The sequence below is a fragment of the Eucyclogobius newberryi genome, unplaced genomic scaffold, assembly GCF_026437365.1.
Source record: "Eucyclogobius newberryi isolate DKJ021-1_F unplaced genomic scaffold, fEucNew1.0.hap1 SCAF_10, whole genome shotgun sequence".
NCBI lineage: Eukaryota > Metazoa > Chordata > Actinopteri > Gobiiformes > Gobiidae > Eucyclogobius > Eucyclogobius newberryi.
In genome coordinates, this window is record NW_027315724.1 from 33,390,475 (window position 1) to 33,416,449 (window position 25,975).

The 25,975-nt window shown below is 46.3% G+C and overlaps 1 protein-coding gene across 1 annotated transcript in view; it reads left to right on the forward strand.

Moving 5' to 3' along the window:
- The window catches only part of fat3a (FAT atypical cadherin 3a), a 223,351-nt gene that overhangs the window by 129,037 nt on the left and 68,339 nt on the right, over positions 1-25,975 (forward strand). The window contains exons 4-5 of the mRNA XM_072455495.1: positions 12,568-12,891; positions 20,761-20,822. Coding sequence (XP_072311596.1) covers positions 12,568-12,891; positions 20,761-20,822 — 386 coding nt within the window. The remainder of the gene's footprint in view (positions 1-12,567; positions 12,892-20,760; positions 20,823-25,975) is intronic.

Consider the following 25,975-nt stretch of genomic DNA (forward strand, 5'->3'; position numbering starts at 1 on the left):
CAGGACAACATCGTCTGCAAACAGCAGAGATGAGATCCTGTGGTCCCCAAACCGGACACCCTCCGACCCCCGACTGCGCCTAGAAATTCTGTCCATAAAAATTATGAACAGAACCGGTGACAAAGGGCAGCCCTGGCGGAGTCCAACATGCACTGGGAACAGGTCTGACTTACTGCCGGCAATGCGAACACAGCTCCTGCTCCGGTCATACAGGGACCGGACAGCCCTGAGCAAAGGGCCCCGGACCCCATACTCCCGGAGCACCCCCCAAAGGACACCCCGAGGGACACGGTCGAAAGCCTTCTCCAGATCCACAAAGCACATGTGGACCGGTTGGGCAAACTCCCATGAACCCTCGAGCACCCGATGGAGGGTATAGAGCTGGTCCAGTGTTCCACGACCGGGACGAAAACCACTCTGCTCCTCCTGAATCCGAGGTTCGACTATCGGTTGGATTCTCCTCTCCAGTACCTTGGAATAGACCTTACCCGGGAGGCTGAGGAGTGTGATCCCTCTGTAGTTGGAACACACCCTCCGGTCCCCCTTCTTGAACAGAGGGACCACCACCCCGGTCTGCCAGTCCAGAGGCACGGTCCCCGAACGCCACGCGATGTTGCAGAGACGTGTCAACCAAGACAGTCCTACAACATCCAGATACTTTAGGTACTCAGGGCGGATCTCATCCACCCCCGGAGCCCTGCCACCGAGGAGTTTGCGAACAACCTCAGTGACTTCAGCTTGGGTGATGGATGAGCCAGCCTCCGAGTCCCCGGTCTCTACTTCCTCTTCGGAAGACGTGACTGAGGGATTAAGGAGATCCTCAAAGTATTCCTTCCACCGTCCGACGACATCCCCAGTCGAGGTCAGCAGGCCTCCACCCGCACCGTAAACGGTGTTGGTGAGACACTGCTTCCCCCTCCTGAGGCGCCGGACGGTTTGCCAGAATTTCTTTGGTGCCGACCGATAGTCCTCCTCCATGGCCTCCCCGAACTCCTCCCAGGCCCGGGTTTTTGCCTCTGCGACAGCACGAGCCGCGGCTCGCTTGGCCTGTCGATACCCGTCGATGACCTCCGGAGACCTACAAGCCAGAGTGGCCTGATAGGCCTCCTTCTTCAGTCTGACGGCATCCCTTACTTCCGGTGTCCACCACCGGGTTCGGGGGTTGCCGCCACGACAGGCACCGGAGACCTTGCGACCACAGCTCCGAGCAGCCGCATCAACAATGGAGGCGGAGAACATGGTCCACTCGGACTCAATGTCCCCAGCCTCCCCCGGGACATGGGAAAAGCTCTCCCGGAGGTACGAGTTGAATACCCTGCTGACAGAGGGCTCCACTAGACGTTCCCAACAGACCCTCACAATGCGCTTGGGTCTGCCAAGTCTGTCCGGCTTCCTCCTCCGCCAGCGGATCCAACTCACCACCAGGTGGTGATCGGTTGACAGCTCTGCCCTTCTCTTCACCCGAGTGTCCAAGACACGCGGCCGGAGGTCTGATGACACGACAACAAAGTCGATCATTGACCTCCGGCCTAGGGTGTCCTGGTGCCATGTGCACTGATGGACACCCTTGTGCTTGAACATGGTGTTCGTTATGGACAATCCGTGGCTAGCACAGAAGTCCAATAACTGAACACCACTCGGGTTCAGATCGGGGAAGCCGTTCTTCCCGATCATCCCTCTCCAGGTGTCACTGTCATTGCCCACGTGGGCGTTGAAGTCCCCCAGTAGAACAACGGAGTCCCCGGTCGGTGCACTGTCCAGTACCCCTCCCAAGGACTCCAAGAAGGCCGGGTACTCTGCACTGCTGTTCGGCCCGTAGGCCGCCACAATAGTGAGAGACCTGTCCCCCACCCGAAGGCGGAGGGACGCGACCCTCTCGTTCACCGGGGTAAACTCCAACACGTGGCGGCTGAGCTGAGGGGCTATAAGCAAGCCCACACCAGCCCGCCGCCTCTCCCCGCGGGCAACACCAGAGAAGTGGAGCGTCCAGCCCCTCTCGAGGAGATGGGTTCCAGAGCCCAAACTGTGCGTGGAGGTGAGGCCGACTATATCTAGTCGGTATCGCTCAACCTCCCGCACAAGCTCAGGCTCTTTCCCCCCCAGCGAGGTGACATTCCATGTCCCCAGAGTTAGTCTCTGTGTCTGGAGATCTGGTCGCCGAGGCCCCTGCCGTCGACTGCCGCCCAGATCTCTCTGCACCGGCCCCTTATGGATCCTCCTGCGGGTGGTGGGCCCACGGGAGGGCGGCCCCACGTCGCTCTTTCGGGCTGTGCCCGGCCGGGCCCCGTGGGGTAAGACCCGGCCACCAGGCGCTCGCCATGGAGCACCCATCCCAGGCCTGGCTCCAGGATGGGGCCCCGGTGACGCCGATCCGGGCGACGTAAACTGCCTTGTTCGTGTTGTCATCATAGGGGGCTTCTGAACCGATCTTTGTCTGACCCGTCACCTAGGACCTGTTTGCCTTGGGAGACCCTACCAGGGGCTTGAAGCCCCCGACAACATAGCTCCCGGGATCATTCGGGCATTCAAACCCCTCCACCACGTTAAGGTGTCGGTTCAAGGAGAGGAAAAATGTTAATATTGTCCATGCAAACGACTTTAAACTCTGTCGAAGATGGAAAATGCACATATTTCACTGAAACCAACACAGCATATTTTTCATCTTTCTGAGTTTTTAAGTGTAATTCCTGCCATGCAAATGTAAAAATACTGCAGATTTGTTAAGTCTGTGGCAGAAGGGGGTCAGAGCAGCCTCAACAGTGGTAAACCGAAGCGCCCGTCGCTTATTTCTGTCTTTCGTGAGGAAAACCAAACGCCGCGTGTGTCTGGAATAACACCGCTGACATCCAAGCGCTGAGCGGGACGTCGAGATGATTCGCCCGATTGAAAAACGTGATTATTCAGGTCACAATATCAGCCTAAGCACCTGAACCTAATAATCGTGACTATTCAGAGGCAAATGTCCTTTCAATTCAATCTGTACTCCATAAAACTAAATGTTCAGTGCTTTTCGTGTAGCTGTTTAAGTCACAATTACTTTATTTGACAGTTTGATTTCATGAATATTTTTGGAAAAGTAATGTATTAGAATAAAATACTATTTCATTCTTGTTTTATGTCAGCGATCGCGAATAATTGTTATACTTTTAAATTCAATATTGTGACATCACTAGTCTTTGGTTTTATAATTATAGTAAATATTATTTAAAGGGCGTAGGGCTTTATTATAGTTTTACACCAATCAAGTAGGTATTGATTCCAAAAATCTGCAGAAAATGACAGGAAGTGACATCACATCAGTCAAAGTTTATGCAAAATTTACACAAAGAAACAACATTTTTTGACTCTCTAAACATTAAATCAACAAAATAAAGTCGCTCTCATATATTTTTATTCGTCAAATAAAACAGTGTAACATCAGATGAGCTTTTGCTCAGTGTTTGCCGGGTAATTTCCTAGATATCATCAATTACAAACAGGAAGGGAAATTATAAACCTAAACAATGAGCGATTCTGTCATAACATTTTAATTTTCATCAAAATTCTAAATATATTTATTCTTCTTACCTGTATTTTACTTGGATGAGTCGTCCGACCTGTAGGGGGCACTTTAATACCGTCATGGTTGGACTGTTTTCTCATTAGCCTCTCGTAAGTCTTTCTCTCTCCATGGAATGTTCCACAATACGGCATTAAACTTACCTCTTATCTCCATGGAGAAAAGCAGGTGAGGTACTTGGAGAGGCGAGAATTAAAGGTATTTTAACAGCATCAACGCACAACATTTAAACGGTTAATGCCACACTATGGAACTTCCCAGGCAAATCCTTAACGTTTCCATGGAGATCAGCAGGAAAAAGGTGACATAGTGCACACAGAGTACATTTAACTGTTCGCAAATAATGTACTCAAGTTCCACGGAATAATATGACTCAAACAGAAGTAAAACATTGCTTTTATAACAAACAAAAAGACGATTATTTGCAGCACTTTGACGTGTTCCTTTAATCATTTACAACAACAACAACACGCCAAAACGCAGCGTTCATAATGCACGACACAAACAAGTGGACAATAACAACAGGCGATTCATTATAACGGGTAAACAAGTCTAAAAAAAACCTGTCCGACTTTTGCTTCGCTTCTGCTTGTTTGTCCCGACCCGCTTTCCCACGCTGCCGAGGCCGAGTTGTCTGCTGCTGTGTCAATGACCCGTTTCCATGGTGATGAGTGAGAGGGGGTGATTGAACTGCACAATACGAGTTAATTTGTAAATATCATTATTTGGATAACACCAAATAATGATGCAGTTTTTTGGTTCTGTTTTTTTTTTTTTTTGGGAGAATTTAACCAGAAATAACTCTTCAATAAACGCTTAAGTTATTGTTTTAAATGCACTTTGGTGAGCCGATGTAGACGATTCTGAATAGCACACGTCATCTTTTCATCAAATTGACTTGGAATTTAGTGAAGGCGCGACAACAATTAGGCCTAAAACATTTTCAAATCCTACTGTAACGGGGCACAGACAGTTCTGAGCCATTTGCGGGAATTAAACACAACTGTTTTGGGCAGAATCTTGCACAAACGCCTGCTCCTAATGAATAACCCAGCTCCAAATTCCCGGTGGTCAGCTCGTGTGCTGCTCCAGTGTTGCGTGAATGGTCCCATGATTTAAAAGACAAACGCTTTGAGTGTTTGAAAATACTTATTTGTATGTGACAGTTTGATTCGAGAGAAGTCACAGTTACAGAGCAGAGACGTGCAGATTCCACCGAGAGAATGAAGTCAGCCGTTTGATTGATGCAGTGTTTTTCGACTCTCTTTTTGTCAACACTGTCCCAAAAAGACATGATGAGATGACATTAATATCTCTGTCACGTGTCAGGCTCTTTATGTTCTGTAAAAGTGGCTGTTTTAGGGACTTTTCTGGCTCAGATGTTTGCATAAGACAGTCCCAAATGCACAATTATTAGATCAAATTATTGTATGAATGTTCTTTTTCAATCAATCATCTGTAAAAGAGTTCTTTGTCACACTGGAGGAAAATCAATGAATAATGTAATGAATGTGATATTATTGCAAAGACGCTAGAGTGCATGAAGATACAGGCCACGCTAGAAAATAATATCACGCTTAATCGTCAGTCAGCTATTTTTGTTGTTGTAATTTTCAAAAATATGTGGTGACAAAATAGCGTGTTTTTATGTTTAAGAGTTGCTACGGAGTTTGTCGCATAATTTAACCAACAATTTTAAACCGTAAACAACAAAAACAAACAAGACAAGAGAGGTGGAGAGAACAAAATAAGTAAAAAAATACAAAATTAAGAGGGGGAGACGTCCTAATAAAAGGAAATTAAGTAGTTCAATGCCGGTCAAATGTGATTATGTTTTTTGTTGTTGTTTTTTTAATACATTTTTTTAAATTTATTTTGTATTTATTAATTAATTTATTTTTTGATATACATACATATATATATATATATATATATATATATATATATATATATATATATTTTAATTATTATTAGTATTATTATTATTATTTTGTATTCATCCTTTAACCAACAGATATGAATTATAATTTTACAAAAGCAGATAAATGCCTTTTTCAAGAAACTCTTTGTCTGCCAGTGTTTTCAAAAGTCAATCATTTCATTTCATTTCTATGGCTAAAAATCAAATGTAAAGACGACAGCGTGAAAAAGACAAAGACACCAACTTCGTGACAGACTCAGAGGACGGGGACACGTCTTCATTTGTAATTCCAAACATTCCCACTCATCTTTAGCGAGTCAAGGTCGCGGCAGTCCGAGGACAAACATCCAGGCCACAGACGGAGCCGCTCGTTTATCACCGTATCCGTGGCGACGAGAGCGCGTGAGTTCATAGCGGAGCGGGGTCGGGCCGCGGAGGTCGATGCGTCTCACCGCGAGCAGAGTATTAGCCTCAAAAAACCCGGGCGGTAACGAGCAGGAGCCCCGAGCCCGGCAGATTAGCACCGGAGGGCCCCGCGGCTAAAGCCTCATTAGCCGTTAGCATTAGAGCGATAGCGCTGCGGGGCCGTTTCGTAATGGGCCGTATCGGTGCGCGAGGGCGGGACGAGGTTAACGTGAGGAAAAAGAGAGTTAAACTGCTCCTGAGGAAAGAGGAGAGAGGAACAGCAGAGGCAAAAGAGGAGAAAGTGGGATCTCTGGATGTCGGATTCGGTTTAGAAGAACGTACGTCACAATAAAGCATAATATTGAAACGACTTCATTGTTTTCACATAAAGTGTCGAACGAAATTAGAGCCACTTATGCACCAAAAGGCAAAGGTTCACACACTTTGCACTGGTAGTTTAGCAGTTTTTCTGTCCATAACGCGTATATTTTGTATTTAAGTCTCGCTATCGCTGCCCATTTATTATTCATTGCCTTTTATTATTCATTGCTTTACGTTGCACCATATGGAGTTTTTGTTCGTTGACTAAGGGAATAAAACTTTTCTGATTCTGTTTCTGGTACATATTGATATAGTGAGTGCATTATTTATTGAACGACACGTTTCTGGTCATTATAATGGGGAGAAGAAGGAGAAACTCGAAGCTGGAATAACTCTTGGAATAATTTCTTTCCATCACTGATCAAAACAAAAACGACCTTGATTCATGAAACACTCTCAAAGTCTGAAACAAATCCACATAAAAAGTGTAATCCTCATATTTTAATAACACATTTATACTGAGATCAATGCGTTTGACATGAAGTCTCTCTCTTGCCTCTATGTTTCTCCCCTCTCTCTCTGTCTCCCTCTCTCTTTTTGTCTCTCTCTCTGTCTCTCCCCTTCACCCCCTACTCTCCCCTGTTTACTCCCCCCGTGCCTCCCTGCCTCCCCCCGTGCCTCCCTCCCTGCCTCCCCCCGTGCCTCCCTGCCTCCCCCCGTGCCTCCCTCCCTGCCTCCCCCCGTGCCTCCCTGCCTCCCCCCGTGCCTCCCTCCCTGCCTCCCCCCGTGCCTCCCTGTCTCCCCCCCTGCCTCCCCCCATGCCTCCCTGCCTCCCCCCATGCCTCCCTGCCTCCCCCTCGTGCCTCCCTGCCTCCCCCCATGCCTCCCTGCCTCCTCCCGTGCCTCCCTGCCTCCCTCCCTGCCTCCCCCCGTGCCTCCCTGCCTCCCCCCGTGCCTCCCCCCGTGCCTCCCTGCCTCCCCCCGTGCCTCCCCCCGTGCTTCCCTGCCTCCCCCGTGCCTCCCTCCCTGCCTCCCCCCGTGCCTCCCTGCCTCCCCCTGCCTCCCCCCGTGCCTCCTGCCTCCCCCCATGCCTTCCTGCCTCCCCCCGTGCCTCCCTGCCTCCCCCCATGCCTCCCTGCCTCCCCCCGTGCCTCCCTCCCTGCCTCCCCCCGTGCCTCCCTGCCTCCCCCCATGCCTCCCTGCCTCCCCCCGTGCCTCCCTGCCTCCCCCCGTGCCTCCCTGCCTCCCCCCGTGCCTCCCTGCCTCCCCCCGTGCCTCCCTCCCTGCCTCCCCCCGTGCCTCCCTCCCTGCCTCCCCCCGTGCCTCCCTGCCTCCCCCCATGCCTCCCTGCCTCCCCCCATGCCTCCCTGCCTCCCCCCATGCCTCCCTCCCTGCCTCCCCCCCATGCCTCCCTGCCTCCCCCTCGTGCCTCCCTGCCTCCCCCCATGCCTCCCTGCCTCCCCCCGTGCCTCCCTGCCTCCCCCCGTGCCTCCCCCCGTGCCTCCCTGCCTCCCCCCGTGCCTCCCCCCGTGCCTCCCTCCCTGCCTCCCCCGTGCCTCCCTCCCTGCCTCCCCCCGTGCCTCCCTGCCTCCCCCCGTGCCTCCCTCCCTGCCTCCCCCCGTGCCTCCCTGCCTCCCCCCTGCCTCCCCCCGTGCCTCCTGCCTCCCCCCATGCCTCCCTGCCTCCCCCCGTGCCTCCCTGCCTCCCCCCTGCCTCCCCCCGTGCCTCCTGCCTCCCCCCATGCCTTCCTGCCTCCCCCCGTGCCTCCCTGCCTCCCCCCATGCCTCCCTGCCTCCCCCCGTGCCTCCCTGCCTCCCCCCGTGCCTCCCTGCCTCCCCCCGTGCCTCCCTCCCTGCCTCCCCCCGTGCTTCCCTGCCTCCCCCCGTGCCTCCCTGCCTCCCCCCGTGCCTCCCTGCCTCCCCCCGTGCCTCCCTGCCTCCCCCCGTGCCTCCCTGCCTCCCCCCGTGCCTCCCTGCCTGCAGCTGGAGCAGCAGTAACTCAGAGATACAAAAGGCCCTCCACTCTTCTGGATTAGAGCTAATGCTAATCAGCGCCTTCATTAATCTCCTCCTAATTCCCAATTACAGCGCCGAGCGAGAGCTGGTGCTGGAGAGCTCTTCCCTCCGGCCGCTCGGTTTCAGCGCACACGCCATTACAAACATCCGTTTAACGTGGGGGGTTCAGCGCTGCGCTCTCCCGGACAATCTTTAACAGCGTTTGCTCCGTTTTACTTTCAGAATCTTCTGCAAACTTGTAAGAAAGATCTGTGTTTATCACTTTCATGCCGCCGCGGCAAAACTCACCTATAAACAGAGGCTGAAACCTTGAATAAGACACTTTGGAATGAGAGCTGAGCTTTGCTACTTTTGCTACAGTTTTAAAGCCTCCAAAAGTCACCCGTGTTTACAATGTGCCAGAGGGTTCGAGAGAGATGAATAGATTTAAAAAACATATTTCCCCCGTGTGTGGTTTAAAAATCATGTTTTCAAGGTACTTTCAGCAATTACATATAACATCTCCATGGAGACAAGCAGGAGACAAACAGGTGGCGGACGCGTTACCAGTAACATTACATAAATACTGTCTTTCATTTGCAGGAATAAAACTGTAAAACTTTGCTAAACAAACCAAATCTTAAGATGTGGAGCGAGTAATTCAACTGGACTGAGACATTTTAGTTATAACTTTCAGCGAGCCACCTCATTGTCCACTCGGGTGAGACAGGTCCACTGTGAGACAGGTCCACTCAGGTGAGACAGGTCCACTCGGGTGAGAGCGGTCCACTCGGGTGAGAGCGGTCCACTCGGGTGAGACAGGTCCACTCGGGTGAGAGCGGTCCACTCGAATGAGACAGGTCCACTCGGGTGAGAGCGGTCCACTCGGGTGAGACCGGTCCACTCGGGTGAGACAGGTCCACTCGGGTGAGAGCGGTACACTCGGGTGAGACAGGTCCACTCGGGTGAGACAGGTCCACTCGGGTGAGACAGGTCCACTCGGGTGAGAGCGGTACACTCGGGTGAGACAGGTCCACTCATGTGAGAGCGGTACACTCAGGTGAGACAGGTCCACTCGGGTGAGACAGGTCCACTCGGGTGAGAGCGGTCCACTCGGGTGAGAGCGGTCCACTCGGGTGAGACAGGTCCACTCGGGTGAGACAGGTCCACTCGGGTGAGACAGGTCCCACTCGGGTGAGACAGGTCCACTCGGGTGAGACAGGTCCCACTCGGGTGAGACAGGTCCACTCGGGTGAGACAGGTCCACTCGAATGAGACAGGTCCACTCGGGTGAGAGCGGTCCACTCGAATGAGACAGGTCCACTCGGGTGAGACAGGTCCACTCGGGTGAGACAGGTCCCGGTCCACTCGGGTGAGACAGATCCACTCAGGTGAGACAGGTCCACTCGGGTGAGAGCGGTCCACTCGGGTGAGACAGGTCCACTCAGGTGAGACAGGTCCACTCGGGTGAGACAGGTCCACTCGGGTGAGACAGGTCCACTCGAATGAGACAGGTCCACTCGGGTGAGACAGGTCCACTCGAATGAGACAGGTCCACTCGGGTGAGACAGGTCCACTCGGGTGAGACAGGTCCACTCGGGTGAGAGCGGTCCACTCGGGTGAGACAGGTCCACTCGGGTGAGAGCGGTCCACTCGGGTGAGACAGGTCCACTCAGGTGAGACAGGTCCACTCGGGTGAGACAGGTCCACTCGGGTGAGACAGGTCCACTCGGGTGAGACAGGTCCACTCGAATGAGACAGGTCCACTCGGGTGAGAGCGGTCCACTCGAATGAGACAGGTCCACTCGGGTGAGACAGGTCCACTCGGGTGAGACAGGTCCCGGTCCACTCGGGTGAGACAGGTCCCGGTCCACTCGGGTGAGACAGGTCCACTCAGGTGAGACAGGTCCACTCGGGTGAGACAGGTCCACTCGGGTGAGAGCGGTCCACTCGGGTGAGACAGGTCCACTCGGGTGAGACAGGTCCACTCGGGTGAGACAGGTCCACTCGGGTGAGACAGGTCCCACTCGGGTGAGACAGGTCCACTCGAATGAGACAGGTCCACTCGGGTGAGACAGGTCCACTCGGGTGAGAGCGGTCCACTCGGGTGAGACAGGTCCACTCGGGTGAGAGCGGTCCACTCGGGTGAGAGCGGTCCACTCGGGTGAGACAGGTCCACTCGGGTGAGACAGGTCCACTCGGGTGAGACAGGTCCACTCGGGTGAGAGCGGTCCACTCGGGTGAGAGCGGTCCACTCGGGTGAGACAGGTCCACTCGGGTGAGACAGGTCCACTCGGGTGAGAGCGGTCCACTCGGGTGAGACAGGTCCACTCAGGTGAGACAGGTCCACTCGGGTGAGACAGGTCCACTCGGGTGAGACAGGTCCACTCGGGTGAGACAGGTCCACTCAGGTGAGACAGGTCCACTCAGGTGAGACAGGTCCACTCGGGTGAGACAGGTCCACTCGGGTGAGACAGGTCCACCCGGGCGTTCTATAAAAAAACACATCGCGGCGATATTAATTGCAGGGCCAGAAGGCCCAGGGGCCAGACGAGGCAGTGACAAATGAGGCGGAGCCGGGCACAGCTGATTTAATTATGGCTCACCTTGAACTGCGGCTCGTCCCATAGGAGGCGCTGTGACGCAACCATGTTTATTTGTGAAGCTCGGTTTAGGCCCAGCAGGATTCGGACACGGAACACCACACGAAACACGTTTGTGCGGTCAAACCAGCATTGTAACTTTAATACAACAATTAGACTTTACATCGCACACATTTACATCATTTCTGTGATAATACTGAGCCCTGGAGCTACGTTTACAATCTTAACGTCCAATAAAATGCCCATTTATTTTGCATTTATTCGATGCAATATTGATGCCAGCAAAAATATCTGTATTCTTTCCGAGAGGAGCTCGACTTCTCCACGGATCCGACCTGTAACATGGCCTGGCATCGCCTTCTGTAAGCTCATGAATGGAGAACAAACGAAGGATCATTTATGGCATTTAGGGTCTTTTTGTGATTCTTGTGAGCTGCTCCCTCTGGTTCAAGACCAACAAACTGACCTGTCTGTCTCCATGGAGCTTGACGGGTTTAAAGCCCCGCCCTGGAATGTTTTAGCCGTAGAAATAACAGCTCAAGAATCGATATCGCGCACCTTTTTAAGTGTGATGATCGTCTCTGCGTTACGGTCTTGTCCATTATGAAAACACGAATAAATCAACCATTTATTGTGTGTTTTCTGAACCCTGGTCTCGCCCCGGGACGCAGAGGGAGCGATCGCTGACGTGTTCGCGTGAAGCCTTTAGCCCCTCCATTTGCCGCCGTGTTTTAGTGCAAACTGCTCATGACATATTCAGGAGCTGAGGGAGCGGCTCCCGGGAACGGGACGAGCACTTAAAGTAGTGTTGGTAATTTAGGATGACATCACTCTTATGCCGCTAATGTGACTTAAAGGGGCAGGGTTAAAGGGAAGTCTTTGATATTTGAGTTGTACGTGATAGTTTAGAGTGTAGAAATAATAATATCATTGGTTCTGCTCATGTTCGGCAAAGGTAATGTGGTTATAGGCAAGAAAAAGCAAGTTTGAGTCACCAGTTTGATTGTTAAATTGTAATGCTTAAGTGTTTGTTCAATACATAATGAAGATTGCGTCCAGACTCACTTGTTTTTCTTCTCGTTTACAGTCGGAAAAAGGCATCTTAAGAGTGGTTTCTCACACAAATGCGACTGTTTTGTTACTAAACTCAGTAGAAGATTTGTTCCTAATGGTCAAATGTGGGAAATTGTACAAAAAATTATATGACAAACAAGCAAAAGTAATTGGAAACCATAGTCAATACAACTATACTCTCCCTTTATCTCAGAATCAGAATTAGAGAACAAAAAATCTGGGAACTTGCTTCGTGCAACATGAAACAACAATGATAATTGCAAAATAATAAAATAAATAAAGGAGGCATGAATAAAAAATAGGGTTAACTAAATAAGATAAAAATTGGCTGATAAATAGATTGATATTCCTGTATTTGTTGTATTTTAATACAACTTGGATAATTTTTTATTTGTATTATTTGTGTGTGTTCAACCAATATTTACTTTTATTTCACTTTATTCATTTTATTCATTTTATTCATTTTATTCATTCTATTTATTCTATTCATTGTATTTATTTTCTTTATTTATACAGGGTCAACTAAAGTAGATTAAAAAAGACAGATTTATTTTCTTTAATTTTTGTTTGCCACACACCAAAACTCATGCTGCAAGACACTGTAAAACCCTATAAAACCCTGTAAAAGCCTGTAATTGTGGATGCTAAGCAGATGAATACAAACCACCTCGTCTCCGTGTGCATCCGCAGGCGTGATCTACACCACCGACATGCTGGACCGCGAGACCAAAGACTCGTACTGGCTGACGGTTTACGCCAGCGATCACGGCGTGGTGCCCCAGTTTGCCGCCATCGAAGTGTACATCCAGGTGGAGGACGTGAACGATAACGCGCCGCTCACCTCGGAGCCCCTGTACCGGCCGTCTGTCAGTGAGAACTCGCCGCGGGACGTCTCCGTCATCCAGGTACAGGCGCAGGACCCGGACGCAGCGCCCCCCGGAGGACAGGACCGGCTCAGCTACAAGATCGTCAGCGGGAACCCTCAGAACTTCTTTGCCATTAATCCTCGGACAGGTCAGTACAAACGTCTGCCTTTCATTTAAAACATCACTCCACGTGTGTTTGTGTTCAGCTGCGTCTAGATTCACTTCCTCATTAGACTCATTTCTGCATGAATATGAGTCTTATTGTACTAAAACACACAGCGTTTTGAAGCGTGCCCTCTGGTGGCCGTTAGCCAGTAAAAATCTATAAATTTGATGCACTGTTGTAGTGGCAACAGGGTTCAAAGTGTGGGGGGGGAAGTAGCGGCTTAAAGTCAGAAAAGTATGGTAACCAGAACAACAAAGATGCACTCAGTTCCAGTGATAGAAGTCTCTCAGTTTATACACTGTGATAGAACCGAGTGTATAACATTTTATTATTTCCCCCACATATTTTTACCCCTTATCCCAACCCAGGTGTGTCCCAGTTTTTAATTTAGAAAAACCCTATATTAGTGTTTTCAGCATTTGAGCCTCTGCAGTCTGTATACAATCTGTTCTTGTTGTTAGCGGTAGCATTAGCTTTTTCATGTGATACTTACCGCCTCAGAACAAGTATCAGTGGTCTACATAATCGTCACTCCTCAAACCAACAATATCGAAAACATAACGAGTCCCAAAAAAAAAGTGATGACAGAGGAGAAAATTGAGAAAAAAGGAGAAAAGAAAACAGCCTTGTAGCGTTGATTCTTTTTTTCTCTGTGTCTTTCTCAGATAAGGCTCGAAATCTGCCCAGAAATAATTGCCCGTTTCTATATTTATCCGCGCGATGCTTGCACTTTATAGAAATCTGATAACTCCACTCAGGCGCCTCTTTGTGGATTTGTTGCCGCCTTTGTAGCGTTATTAAAGCCATTCTTCCACTTTGCTTTTACCCTATTGTCATGTTTCATCGCCTCGCGTCGCCTCGTCCTGTCACAACGGCTACAGTTCACGCCCGATCTCGCCGTTCTCTATCAGGCTGTTTATTCCAGCGCTATCTCCGTGTCCGTGGCGTGTCTTGAATATTTTATCAACGATGGATCATTAATGAGCCCGGGTCCATCCATTTTCACGTGAATCGTGGGTTTTTCGAGGGTGTTTGTTCGTATGACCTTCCGTCTGTCCGATGGGGGAAACAGACGATTGGCGTTTATTTAAAGCTTATGTGTCGACTGTTTTCCTGTAAATGAGTCGATTTAGTTTGTCTCTATTGATTATATTGTTAGAGCAGTGCAAAACTGATAGATTGCTGTAATTTGAGTTGGGATTTGAGCGTGTTTGCGGTGCGAGTACTAGCAATGTGTTAATGTGGGATGCTAAAAACGTACTCACTTCTTTCACTGTTTGGAAATCTGGGACCCCGGGTTTGAAGTGCCCCCTACAGGTCGGACGACTCATTGAACTTTAATGCAGTTAAGTTTTATGCATTTAAAATTTTGCCAAAAATGTTCAAAAAATTATCACAGAATAGCTCGTTTTTTTAGGTTTATAATTCCACTTCCTGTTTGTAATTGATGGTGTCACACTAGGAAATTACCCAGCAAACACTGGGAAAATGTAATGTCACAATTTTCTTTTTTTTCTGACAAATGAAAATAATGAGAGCGACTTTATTTTGCTGAATTAGTGTTTATAGGGTCAAAAAAGCTGTTTCTTTTGTGTAATTTATGCATAAACCTTTTCTAGAATGAGTGGTCCAAGTGTGATGTCACTTCCTGTCATTTTCTACAGATTTTTCAACATTTCTCCACAAATACTTACTCAATTGGTGTAAAACTATAATGTATACGTACAACAGGGATAAATACACAAAATAAAGTCAAAAATAGAACATCATAAAAACCTGTCATTGGCACTTTAAGGTGTTTTTAGTCCCACCAGAAACTTTTTGTTAAACCATTAAAGTTTAAACCTGGATGTCTGACATAGAAATGCAACAATCCAGGTTTGTCAGTTCCCATAGTCACTTATGTAGAAGAAATAGATCCAAATCTTTAAGTAACTTCTGAAAAACGTTGTATAATGGATTTAAACATATTAGATGCTCTTGACCATCATCAGTCCTGTATGTATCATTTAATTACATTCATTTATAATCGATATTCTGGATCTAATACACGTTCCATCAACATTTGTGTGGGATCGGACTCCACGGCCAATAACGCTGCATCCTGACTCCTTAAAGTTGATAAACCCCAACATATAGTTTGATATAGATGAAGTGGCAGACAGGCGGCAGGAGGGAGAGTAAACGGGAGAGTTATGGACTTCATGAAAGACGATATGAAGTTATTTGGACTGAAGCGGCTGTAGAGGACGGGGTCAGAGAAGGGCCAGACGAGCGCCAGATAAGGCACTTGGGCCAAACTTCTCTCCACTAACTTGGTCACGCTTGTAAAAACAAACAAACACACGATCCACTTTTGTAGGAGGATTTGAAGAGCGTGTGTGTGATTGTGCTGAACTCGTCGCTAACTGGGTTCAAGCTGAATGTCTTTGTGGTTCATCCATTTGAAAGTGAAACCGTCTGGTCACGTTGATGTACAGTAAAAAGACTCTATTTGTAGTTGTATGAGCCATTCTGTTTAGCTCTTTTTCACTTTTGATTCTAATCCAACAATTAGTCATTTAACCTTTCAGTTCTATAATAGTTCAGTAGTAAAATGCAGGACTAAACCATCATTGCAGACGAATTATAGCTTAGTCAAAGCTCACAGCGCTTTTGATTACAGCTTAATTAAGGAATGAACAATAATAGTTTGTTTGTTTGTTTTAAAAGTACATTTTATTAGAGTTGCAGACATTGCGATGACGGTTCTTAGCGTGTCTCCATGGAGATGTTATCGCTTTGCCTTCAATGTTCCACAATACGGCGATAAACTATTTTGCATTTTTTCAATTACAGGAGTTATCATTGCTAAAAAAATAAAATCTTGGATAAACATGTTCTCCGGTGGATGAAGTACTTCAATTTGTTACTTCAGTAAAAATACAGATATAGGAGCAAAAATAAATAAATACCCAAGTAACAGAATAACATTAAAAAATCAATTTTTTACACTTTTAAAGATGTACTTTTTAAAATAATGAAAACTGTTAAAGCATCAAATTGTGATGTTGATAAAGAATGATGTTGTTTTATTGGTCATTACAGACAACTTCACAGGTGATTTTATCTCTATAGCCAACGCCAGTTTGCTCAAATGGAGCTAAAATATATATATATATATAGGCGATATGTCTCCTTAAACGTATAAAAAATAACCCCCTCATCCATTTCAGCAGGTCTAAAACCATTAAAAATATATGTACTTTTCAGTCCAGCTCAAAAATATAGTGGCTTAGAAGTTGCAGACACAAACTCTGAAACTCTAACTCACTCCGTGCCTTCTCCTTACTACTGTTGTATAAATCCTAAAACTAATAAAAAAAACAAATAAAACACCATCCACTGAATTGCGGACTGAACTACTGAACGACTACAGCCCTAAAAGTAATAAAACGTCCTGGAGACAAGCAGGTGCCAGACCCTCCAGCAGAAAAGTCACACTGCACCTTAAAGTGGCAGTATTTCGTGCTCCGGGCTCTTCCGCTGGACCGCATCTTATAAGAAAAACAGCTTTACAACAGCCTGCAGTGTCATCCATTTCAAACCCTATTTCCTGCATCAGCACTGGACCAATGACCTATTGTATTATCTCTCGGGACGCTCTGGTTTTCCTGATGAGGGGGACGAGGAGAAGAATTGTCCGCGGAAAAACCACAAAACAACGGGATCACAAATCTGGGCAATGGCGACGGCGGCGACGGCGTGGATTTCCATATAGAGAGGTTTAGTGAAGCGGCAGATGAATGGGGCTTAAAGCTGCCACACTAAAGAGGCACGGGAGCAAAACGGCCACTGTCCCACCGCTACAGCCCCCCATCAGCGACAGATGAGCTACACTTACCTGCAAACGTTATATAGAGGCATAAAACACACTTATAATACTGAAGACGGAGCGCTGTGGAGGCTTTAAACCTCTAAAGCTCCATCCCAGTTTGAGAGAAGTTAGATTCTGATGTAGATGAGGATTTTGGTCCTGGTTTAGTCTTGGTATAGTCTTGGTTTAGTCCTAGTTTAGTCCTGGGTTTAGTCCTAGGTTTAGTCCTGGGTTTGTCCTGGGTTTAGTCCTGATTTAGTCCGGGTTTAGTCCGGGTTTAGTCCTGATTTAGTCCGGGTTTAGTCCGGGTTTAGTCCGGGTTTAGTCCGGGTTTAGTCCTGATTTAGTCCGGGTTTAGTCCGGGTTTAGTCCGGGTTTAGTCCGGGTTTAGTCCTGGTTTAGTCCGGGTTTAGTCCGGGTTTAGTCCTGGTTTAGTCCTGGGTTTAGTCCTGGGTTTAGTCCTGGGTTTAGTCCTGGGTTTAGTCCTGGGTTTACTATAAAAAAAAAATCACAATTGTGATAATCGTGCTAGTTTTTTTCAAATTATAGATGGTGGCAAAAATGTCCAAACAAAATATTTCAGATTTTCATCAATAATACACTGAATTTGTAAATATTTTCTATTTAGATGCCTTTAGTATTGTATTTCAACCTGTATTTGGTAATAATGTATTTTAAGTCTCAATGTACAAAATAAATCAAATGCATCACTGATTATCTCATATTTCAAAGATAATGAATTAGCAACAGGAGCAGTGCATCCTTGAGCACTCTCTCCAGTGGATGATGAGAACGTCTCACCAAACGCGGCTCCGCTTGAATCCAAAAGCCAATCCAGAGCTGTGAATGAGCCGTTTAAAAATAGCAGCGGAGCAGAAGTGGAGCAGCTCCGGCCGCGACTGGACGTTTGGCCCGGAGCGGCGAGTTTCTTAAAGTCAAACCTGACCCACTTACCTACATGTCTCCCTCCCGCCTCATTAAACGCCTATAATCCCAGGGCTGTCTGCGGCGCGTGCTCCTCCTCTGGGCCCTCGTTAGCGCCTTCCAAGAGGTCAGTGGAAAACGCGCTTTGATTGGATGTCGAGAACGTGGGCGGCCGCGCACCGTCATCTCGAATCGACCGGCTTTCGGCGTGTCCCGGAAACGTGGAAGTGTAGACGTTTGATTCTAAGGGATCGGACGTTCTGAGAAAATGATGAAAATATGAATTTGTAGTTCAGTCTTAAAGGTGCGCTCCGGTTTGCTGTTTTCTTACTCCAACAGTAGGAGGCGATGAATATGCTTTCATTTTGTTTCATTTGCGGTGTTTTGAAGGTGGGAGGGTGTGGCCCAAAGATCAGCCAAGGAGAGCGAATCGGGTTGAACATTAGCAACATTCCCCTGTCGCAATTGAGTTATAAAGAGAATATTTTGCTTAGATTGCATCCAATATCGGCGAAATCTGGACGTCTGAGCCACTTTCCACCTTCTAATGTCGTCATAAAGTCTCCCTCGATATGTTTACACTTTATTATAAAACCTTGTGCTGATATTGACAATTAAACTTATGTATTCTTGATAAAATAGTGAAGAAAATGTAACTGTTGTACATGACTGAAGCTAATTCACTAATGCCAATGTAATAAACACTAAAAATCACTGGTTTAGGTTTGGATTTGTGATCGTGTCTCTTCAAACTAACTTATCAGATTCATAATTAATAGAATCGTCAGTACACAAGCTTTATAAAGATTTCAAAGTGTTAATTATTCCCCAAAAGCAAACATACATTTGTAGCTTCATTAACGTGAGGCTTGACTCATTACCGGTCGGTTTTGTTACATACATCTGAAGTTTGAGTTGAGAGAAAGGTTTGCAGCTGATAAGCGGCTGTGATTGACAAGCTAATCGCAAACAATCGATTATTGAGTTAACTCTCGACTTAATTAGCAATCAAACACAAGTGATCTGGTTTATTCAGAGGCTGAGCTGACAGAAGAGGTTTTCTGACTCGGACGAAGCAAGAGTTTTGTGTTCCAAACCGATTAATTGAAAGACTAATTGCTAGATTAATCGATAAGTAAATGAATAGTCACAGCCCCGTCGTGAGGCAGTACGTTCAAACAGAAAGACGCCAAAGAGGCTCCTGTAGTTACACTTTCGATCTGTTAGTTTAGAGTCTAAACTACAGGGTCTAAACTCTAGACCCTCCCAGGCTTTCGCAGTTGACATTTATTCAATTTTGATTTGAAGTATAACTCTTTACGCTTCTGCAACTTGAGCAAAACAACTATTTCACGGCGTGTTTCCTTGCGTTAAAAGGTATTCATAAGTCGTATCTGATTGCAGCATGTATACAACACTCCCATGTCACCCTAACAGGATCGTTTCATTAAAAATCAAGCTCTCGCTGTTGACTCCGTTGCAGTTATTTTGAAAGGTGCGTTGTTTGTGCCTGTTTGCTGTTTCCATGTGTGATGGGAGCTGTCGCTTCTCTCCTTGTTAGTGCGAGCGGTGCAGACGAGGGCTGTACTCGGGGCTTGTTAGCGCGTCAGTCGGAGAGGCTAATGTAGCATAAAGCCCGACAGTCGTGTTCTCATTAATAAACAGCAGCCGTGGGCGTCGCAGCTTCAACGTGTCGCCGCGTCTGTGCAACTTTACGCCGCTGCTCGCCCCGAAATCGGGACGCCACGAGAGCGAAGTGTCGTCTCACGTTCGCCCGGGAGTGAAAAAGACTCAGTCAACCACACTGTGTTACTCTGATTCACCTCAGCAACAGTCAAACTAATCTGATTACTGACTTCCTCTAAACGTGATCTCTGTTTACTTTATTACCTAAGATTAGATTACCATGTACCGTATTTTCAGCACCAGCCAAATGCATAATAGAGAAGAAAACAAAAACATATATAAGTCGCACTGGAGTATAAGTCACAGATATTCAGATAACTATAACATAAAGAACATGCTAACAAGTTTACCACAGCATCAGTTTTACCCCAAATCACTAAATCCATTGAATTCTTCTTCCTCTGTGTCACTTCTAAACAACTCCACAAACTCCAGAGGTAGAGGAAGTGCAGATTCTTCTTCTGCGTCGCTTAGAGCCTCTTGTGGTTGTCAGTGTGGAAATAACGAACAAAATGATATAATAATGTGTTAATAATATCACTTATAAGTCGCACCCCGGCCAAACTATGAAAAAAGGTGTGACTTATTGTCTAGGAAATATGGTACTTTAAAAAGAAACACACAGCTCGGGAACAAACACTTATTAATCTTCTTGTTTTTTTTAACCTAAATTCAAATACACAACAGCAGAGTCAACGCGTCATCCATAAACTAAGTTGTATTCGCTTTTGTTCACATCCGATGCGCACGTTAGAGGCAACTGTTGTCGTGATTTTGCGCGTTATAAAAATAAATTGAATTCAATGTGTCAATAAAAGATGACGTCGGATGTGCCTGTTTATCTTTTTTTAATCTTAATAATTTCAGCATCAACACAATGTCAACAACCTTTACACTGCAAATCAATATTGTAATAGTTTGGAGTAAAATCAACGTTTAAAGTAATGTCACAACTAGATTTACATTCAATTTTGCCCTATTTTACATTCATTCTCTTCAAAATGCGATTTGTTGACTTCTTATTTCACACTTTAAAAAGGTGCACAATCTAATATCTACTTAAATTTAACATCGTCTTCCGCATTTGGACCTCGTGTACTCTATTTACTATTTATTCCTGTATTATTTATTCCCCTGCTGGTGTCGTCCCAGCGCGTTTGTTCTCGTTTTATGTGGCCGCTCGCCTCCTTTACAGTGTGTCGCTCATAATCCGTGTACAAGCGCTCTAATGACTCCATCTCCTCCTGCTTTGACTCTCGTTAGACTAGCACCCAGTCCGCCACGTGTCCGACAGCGCCCACTAATTACCCCACGACGTCGCCGCGAGCCAGACCAGGCGAGGCGGAGGCACTTTTGTAATTGTTTTCTCCTGTGTTCCGCTCCAGGTTTGATTACCACCACCTCCCGCAAGCTGGACCGCGAGCAGCAAAACGAGCACGTTCTGGAGGTAAGAGGACAATCCACGGCTCGTGAGTTTCATTTCTCTTTTCGGGTTAAGGAAAGGTAGAAACGGTTGAAGTAGGAGAAAGGTTTTGGCAATGAATGTATGATATGAACATGAGTGATTGATTACGTTTTTAGGGTTAAGTTGGGAGCAGAGTTTCTGTATTTGCACAGAATTAAGCATTTCATTTGCAGCGTTGATTGCTTCTTTTTTTTTTTTAGCCCGCCCAACAGTTTAAATCATGAGTAAAAACATGAATAAAGTCTAAAGTCTAACTACAGTAGGTGGCGGTAATGTAACACTTGGACACCAATTGCCATAAAACACCAAAGAAGAAGAAGAAGTCGTAGTTTTATGAAATAACACTTGAAAGGGAACAAGCGGTAGAAAATGGATGGATGGATGGATGGACAAAAAGAGTGGGAAGCTTTTCAGAGTTTGACCTTCTTTACCATCTTTGACAGTGTAACAAAGTCAACAGAGAATAGAATCTGTTGTGAACGACGCATCAGACACAGTACAATACAGTACAGACTCTGGACATGCGTCAGGCCCATCTTCAGTCACAAGCATCTACAAGCATCAATGTCCTACAAAATCAGAACAAAAATGCCATATTGAACTGATCGTGATACATTACGCTCCAGGAGAAGACATCGTTTTGTTCACCAAATTAAGATTACCCAAAAAAGTTCTGCTCGATAAAATGATCGTAAGGAACGAGTTAGAACCGTGTATAAGCTTTAGGGTCAGAGTTTAAATACCTACTTCCTCCATCAGGTAACCCAGTTTTAATAATGCAGCTACATTCAAATGACCTTCAAACCATTTTCTCCCCAATCAATCAGGCTATTATTCAACTTTACATAGTACCACATAGTCTGGTGAAAACACATACACGACAGAGCATATTTGAAGGCAAAATAAAACACAAACAATGCATACTATGTGTTAAAGCGAAGTCATACTCCACGCAGCCACAGATAATTCCATCTCTTTCACTTTGCCCTGAACCAGAGTGCGGTGCGTGCAGAAATAAGCCATCAAACGGCCCGCTTTGTGGCTCGCTGCTTTGAATGGGAGCAGCTGACGGCGCGTTCCACCCCTGGACTGGCTCCGCTCCAGCAGCTGCCAGGTCTGGAGATGGGAACAAATTGGCTCGCTCGCCGCCCGCTCCTCGCGGAACCGCTCCCGCTCAGCCTCGCCGCGGTAATAGAGGCGGCGCGTGAGGACGAGGCTGTCTATTAGGAGATAATAGGAGGTGTCTGCGGACGCCGGGACCCGCGCCGCTCGCCCAATGATCTCGTCTGATTGGGCCGGGGAGTGGAGTGCGGGGCCCGGGGTCTGTGCATAGGCGGTGTTTGTTTGCTGCTAAAAGGGGCTTACAAATCGAATGTCGCGGCGGGCCCCTGGTTCCAGTGAGCAGTGCACTTTGTTTGCCCGCGCTCGGAGCAGTGAACCGTGTGCCAAAGGTCCGACCGACTCCCCAAGCGCTGTGGGACTGGAGAACTTCCTACGGGGTAAAATAACATCATATAAATCGTTAGCGAAAGAGCGATCGATGCAACGCTTTGGCCGAAATGTTTGAGTAAAATAATGGAAAATGTACTAAAACTGATCAAACACTTTCAATTCAAAAGGCTATAAGCAAACAAAGCTCAAGTTTTCCCAGTCTAAATCTAAAGTTATCGACAATATTAATCGCAATCATTTCAAAGAGCTGAATAACCCACACAATTAAAAAGAAAGGCTAAAAACAGACTCTATGACAACGCTCTTAGGTTTTATTAAGGGCGTATGGGGGAGTGAATTTGCAACGTTTACATTTGTTTTCTCTCATAATTGTTTTTTTTAATGGACATGTGACACTTTGCCCTTCTTTCTCTCCATTATATTAGTTCATAATATCACAATACGTCTTAGTTTAAAGTCTGTGTCTTTGCCTTTGACCAGTGAAGGGCTCTACATCGATTTCTTTCACAAGTTAATGGCATTTTATTGTAACGACTTTGCTGTTGCACGCACACATGCACGCACGCACACACACACACACACACACACAGACAAACAAACACACACACACACACACAGACAAACACACACACACACACACACACAGACAAACACACACACACACACACAGACAAACACACACACACACACACACACAGACAAACACACACACACACACACAGACAAACACACACACACACACACACACACACACACACAGACAAACACACACACACACACACACACAGACAAACACACACACACACACACACACAGACAAACACACACACACACACAGACAAACACACACACACACACACACAGACAAACACACACACACACACACACACAGACAAACACACACACACACACACACACACAAAACAAGTTATTCAGAGTATCTTCAGACCCTTAAAGACGGGCCGGGATGTAATTTCACGATTGGGTGCACTAAAACTTTGGAGGAAATGCAACAATAGCTTACTGTAGTCATTCCTTTTGGACCTCTGTCCCTCGAGCCCCCGACACTGCGCACATTTGGACTGTACTTTAAAGCAACTTAGATTTGTGGGGATTTCGAAATTGTTTATACATTTTTTAACACTCACATGTCGTCATAATAGAGATGAAACACTGTGAAATACAGCGGCGTCACAAAAAAATACATAGATATATCAAACTGGGTGGACCGTGATCCTTTGCTCCATGACGTGCCACGATCACATTATTATTAAGTATTTATTTTGGACAATGCATGCAAAATCACACAAAAACACCATAAAATACCTACTAAAAAGGAGGAAAAATAACACAATTTTGCTGTAGTTTCTTGTCATTATTGCACCAGGGCTGCGACTAATACTCATTTTGCTAATCATTAAGTCCTTTTGATTCATTGAGTCGTTGTCTAGAACACAAAATGCCTGTAAAGTTCAGATTTTTTCTCAATTCGACTCTAAATCAAGCCAAGGTGGAGTTCATGTATGTCTTTGATCAAAAACACTGATTGTACCCGTTTCCTGTGTCTTTTTGGAGTAATTTTCGCTTTGTCCGAGTCATAAAAATGCAAAAAAGCCTAGGGGCCGCATCACTCCTGTTCTTAAATCCCTGCACTGGCTCTCTGTACATTTTTAGAATCCATTTCAACTGTTGTAGGACCTCAGCTGTGGAACACTTTGCCTTTGGACATCAGAACTGCACAGTCTCTGGAGCATTTCAAATCCCCGCTCAAGGCGCACGTTTTCCCTTTGGCTTTTGACGAGATTGAGCGGGACAAGCTTTTACCATTATGTTACTTTGTGTACGATGTCTCAGTAATCGATCTGAAGTCACTTTTGACAACCTTACAAATAGCCGTATGTAAAATATCTGTAGATTGATCGATGTTTGGACACCGCCGCTTCCCGATATCGTATCATTTGACGATAAGAGCGTCGAGCTGCGTTCAGTGGAAGTCCGTTCGAAACCAAATAGCACGTAGCTAATCCACGGAATTTATTCCCTTGTTTGTGCCTTTGCGCCGTCTGTCAGTGGCTGTGAATCATGAATATAACAAACATAAATACACACAAGGAGGCGGCGAACAGATGGCAGCGCGAGGCAGCCGAGACACACAGCAGTGATTAAAACCTGCTTTAGCCGGGACCGACCTCGCAAACCTCTCGCAAACATCTGGGCCCGGAGCAGAAGTGTCCAACCGGCTCCACTCTGAGCTCGCTAATCACTGCAGCGGAAACTACAGCCAGCAGACCCACCGACGGGGAGATGTACGCGGGGTATTGATGGATTCTCTGGCTGGCTTTCAAAGATAAGTCATTATTTAAGTTAGACGCCCAAAAAGTTGTTTCTATACTTTCCCCCCGAGAGGCAGCCGCGAGACGGAGCCAACGGGATTCAATGCTCTGATCTGCCAGAACTTTCTAACGGATTGCTCATGGTCGTGACTTTGCCACTTCACCACAAACATAATGCACGGACAGTATGATAATTAGCCTTGAGTAAAATCGACTTTATGGACTTTTATGCGTGTTATAGTCAGGGTTATAACTAGGGCTGCGACACGTTCATAGATTCATGGCAACTAGTTCATGAAATGATCGTAAACTCATTTAGTAATCGATGAATCGTCCAAATCATGCCGTGTGCTGAGAAAAGACTCAAATTGAGCCGTAATTGCATGAAAATGATGCAGAAAATGAGGGAAATGTCGTGTATCCGATAAAAAACACTCTTTTGGGTCATCAAACGGCTTCACTTCAGCTTCATCTGTGTCTAATTTAGTAAAGATAATTTAATCATTCGTCATTAATTTTGCGTTCTGAACAATTAATCAGTTAATTGAAAGAAAAATGGCTAAAGTAATCGATTGGCGATGTGATCGTTAGTTGCAGCAGATGACAATATTATCACGATATACTGCACGTCCCACTGTAGGATAATTATTGAGATATTTTGAAGAATCTAACTGAAGTGATATGATAAGGCTGGGCGATATTTGGTCGTTCCAAAAACAGAATGAAAACAGTAGCTATGCAGACTTTTAATCTGTGCCATTTAATACAAAAGATAATCTAATTTCTTCCTCCAAAGTCTTGTGTGTTTTTTCTGGCTGTGGATCTTTCAATTCAAAAACCACATCACTGACGATTATCGTGATTCATTGCCCCGCCTGACTGCAAATGCTGCTTTTCCCTTTGACAAAGCCTTTGGTCCAAATAATTACTGTCATATTCAAAAGACTGAAATAATCCAAATGCTTGTTTTCTCCATGTTGTCGGAGCTGAAATGGAAAGGAAAGTATCGCGGTCTGTGTTGCATCTCCGCTCACTGCTCTGTACTTACTCGTGATTATTCAAAAGATTCCGTCTCATACAATTACGGTTCAAAAATGCCACGTAGCCAATTTTTACGCAATAAAATCATGTGCGTGAAAATCCGCCGCTTGTTACGGTTGAAACGCCACAACAAAGAGGCGGGGCTTATCGGTTCTGCAGTTCTGAACAGGAAGTCAATGGATCTTTTCCCATTCTCAAGCTGTTTTAGACCAATAGCGCAGCTTACGATGAACGAAATGTGAAATAATTATGATATGCACGTTACGATTTAGTTCCGAATATGTCCAAATATTGTGTCTTCTTTTAACT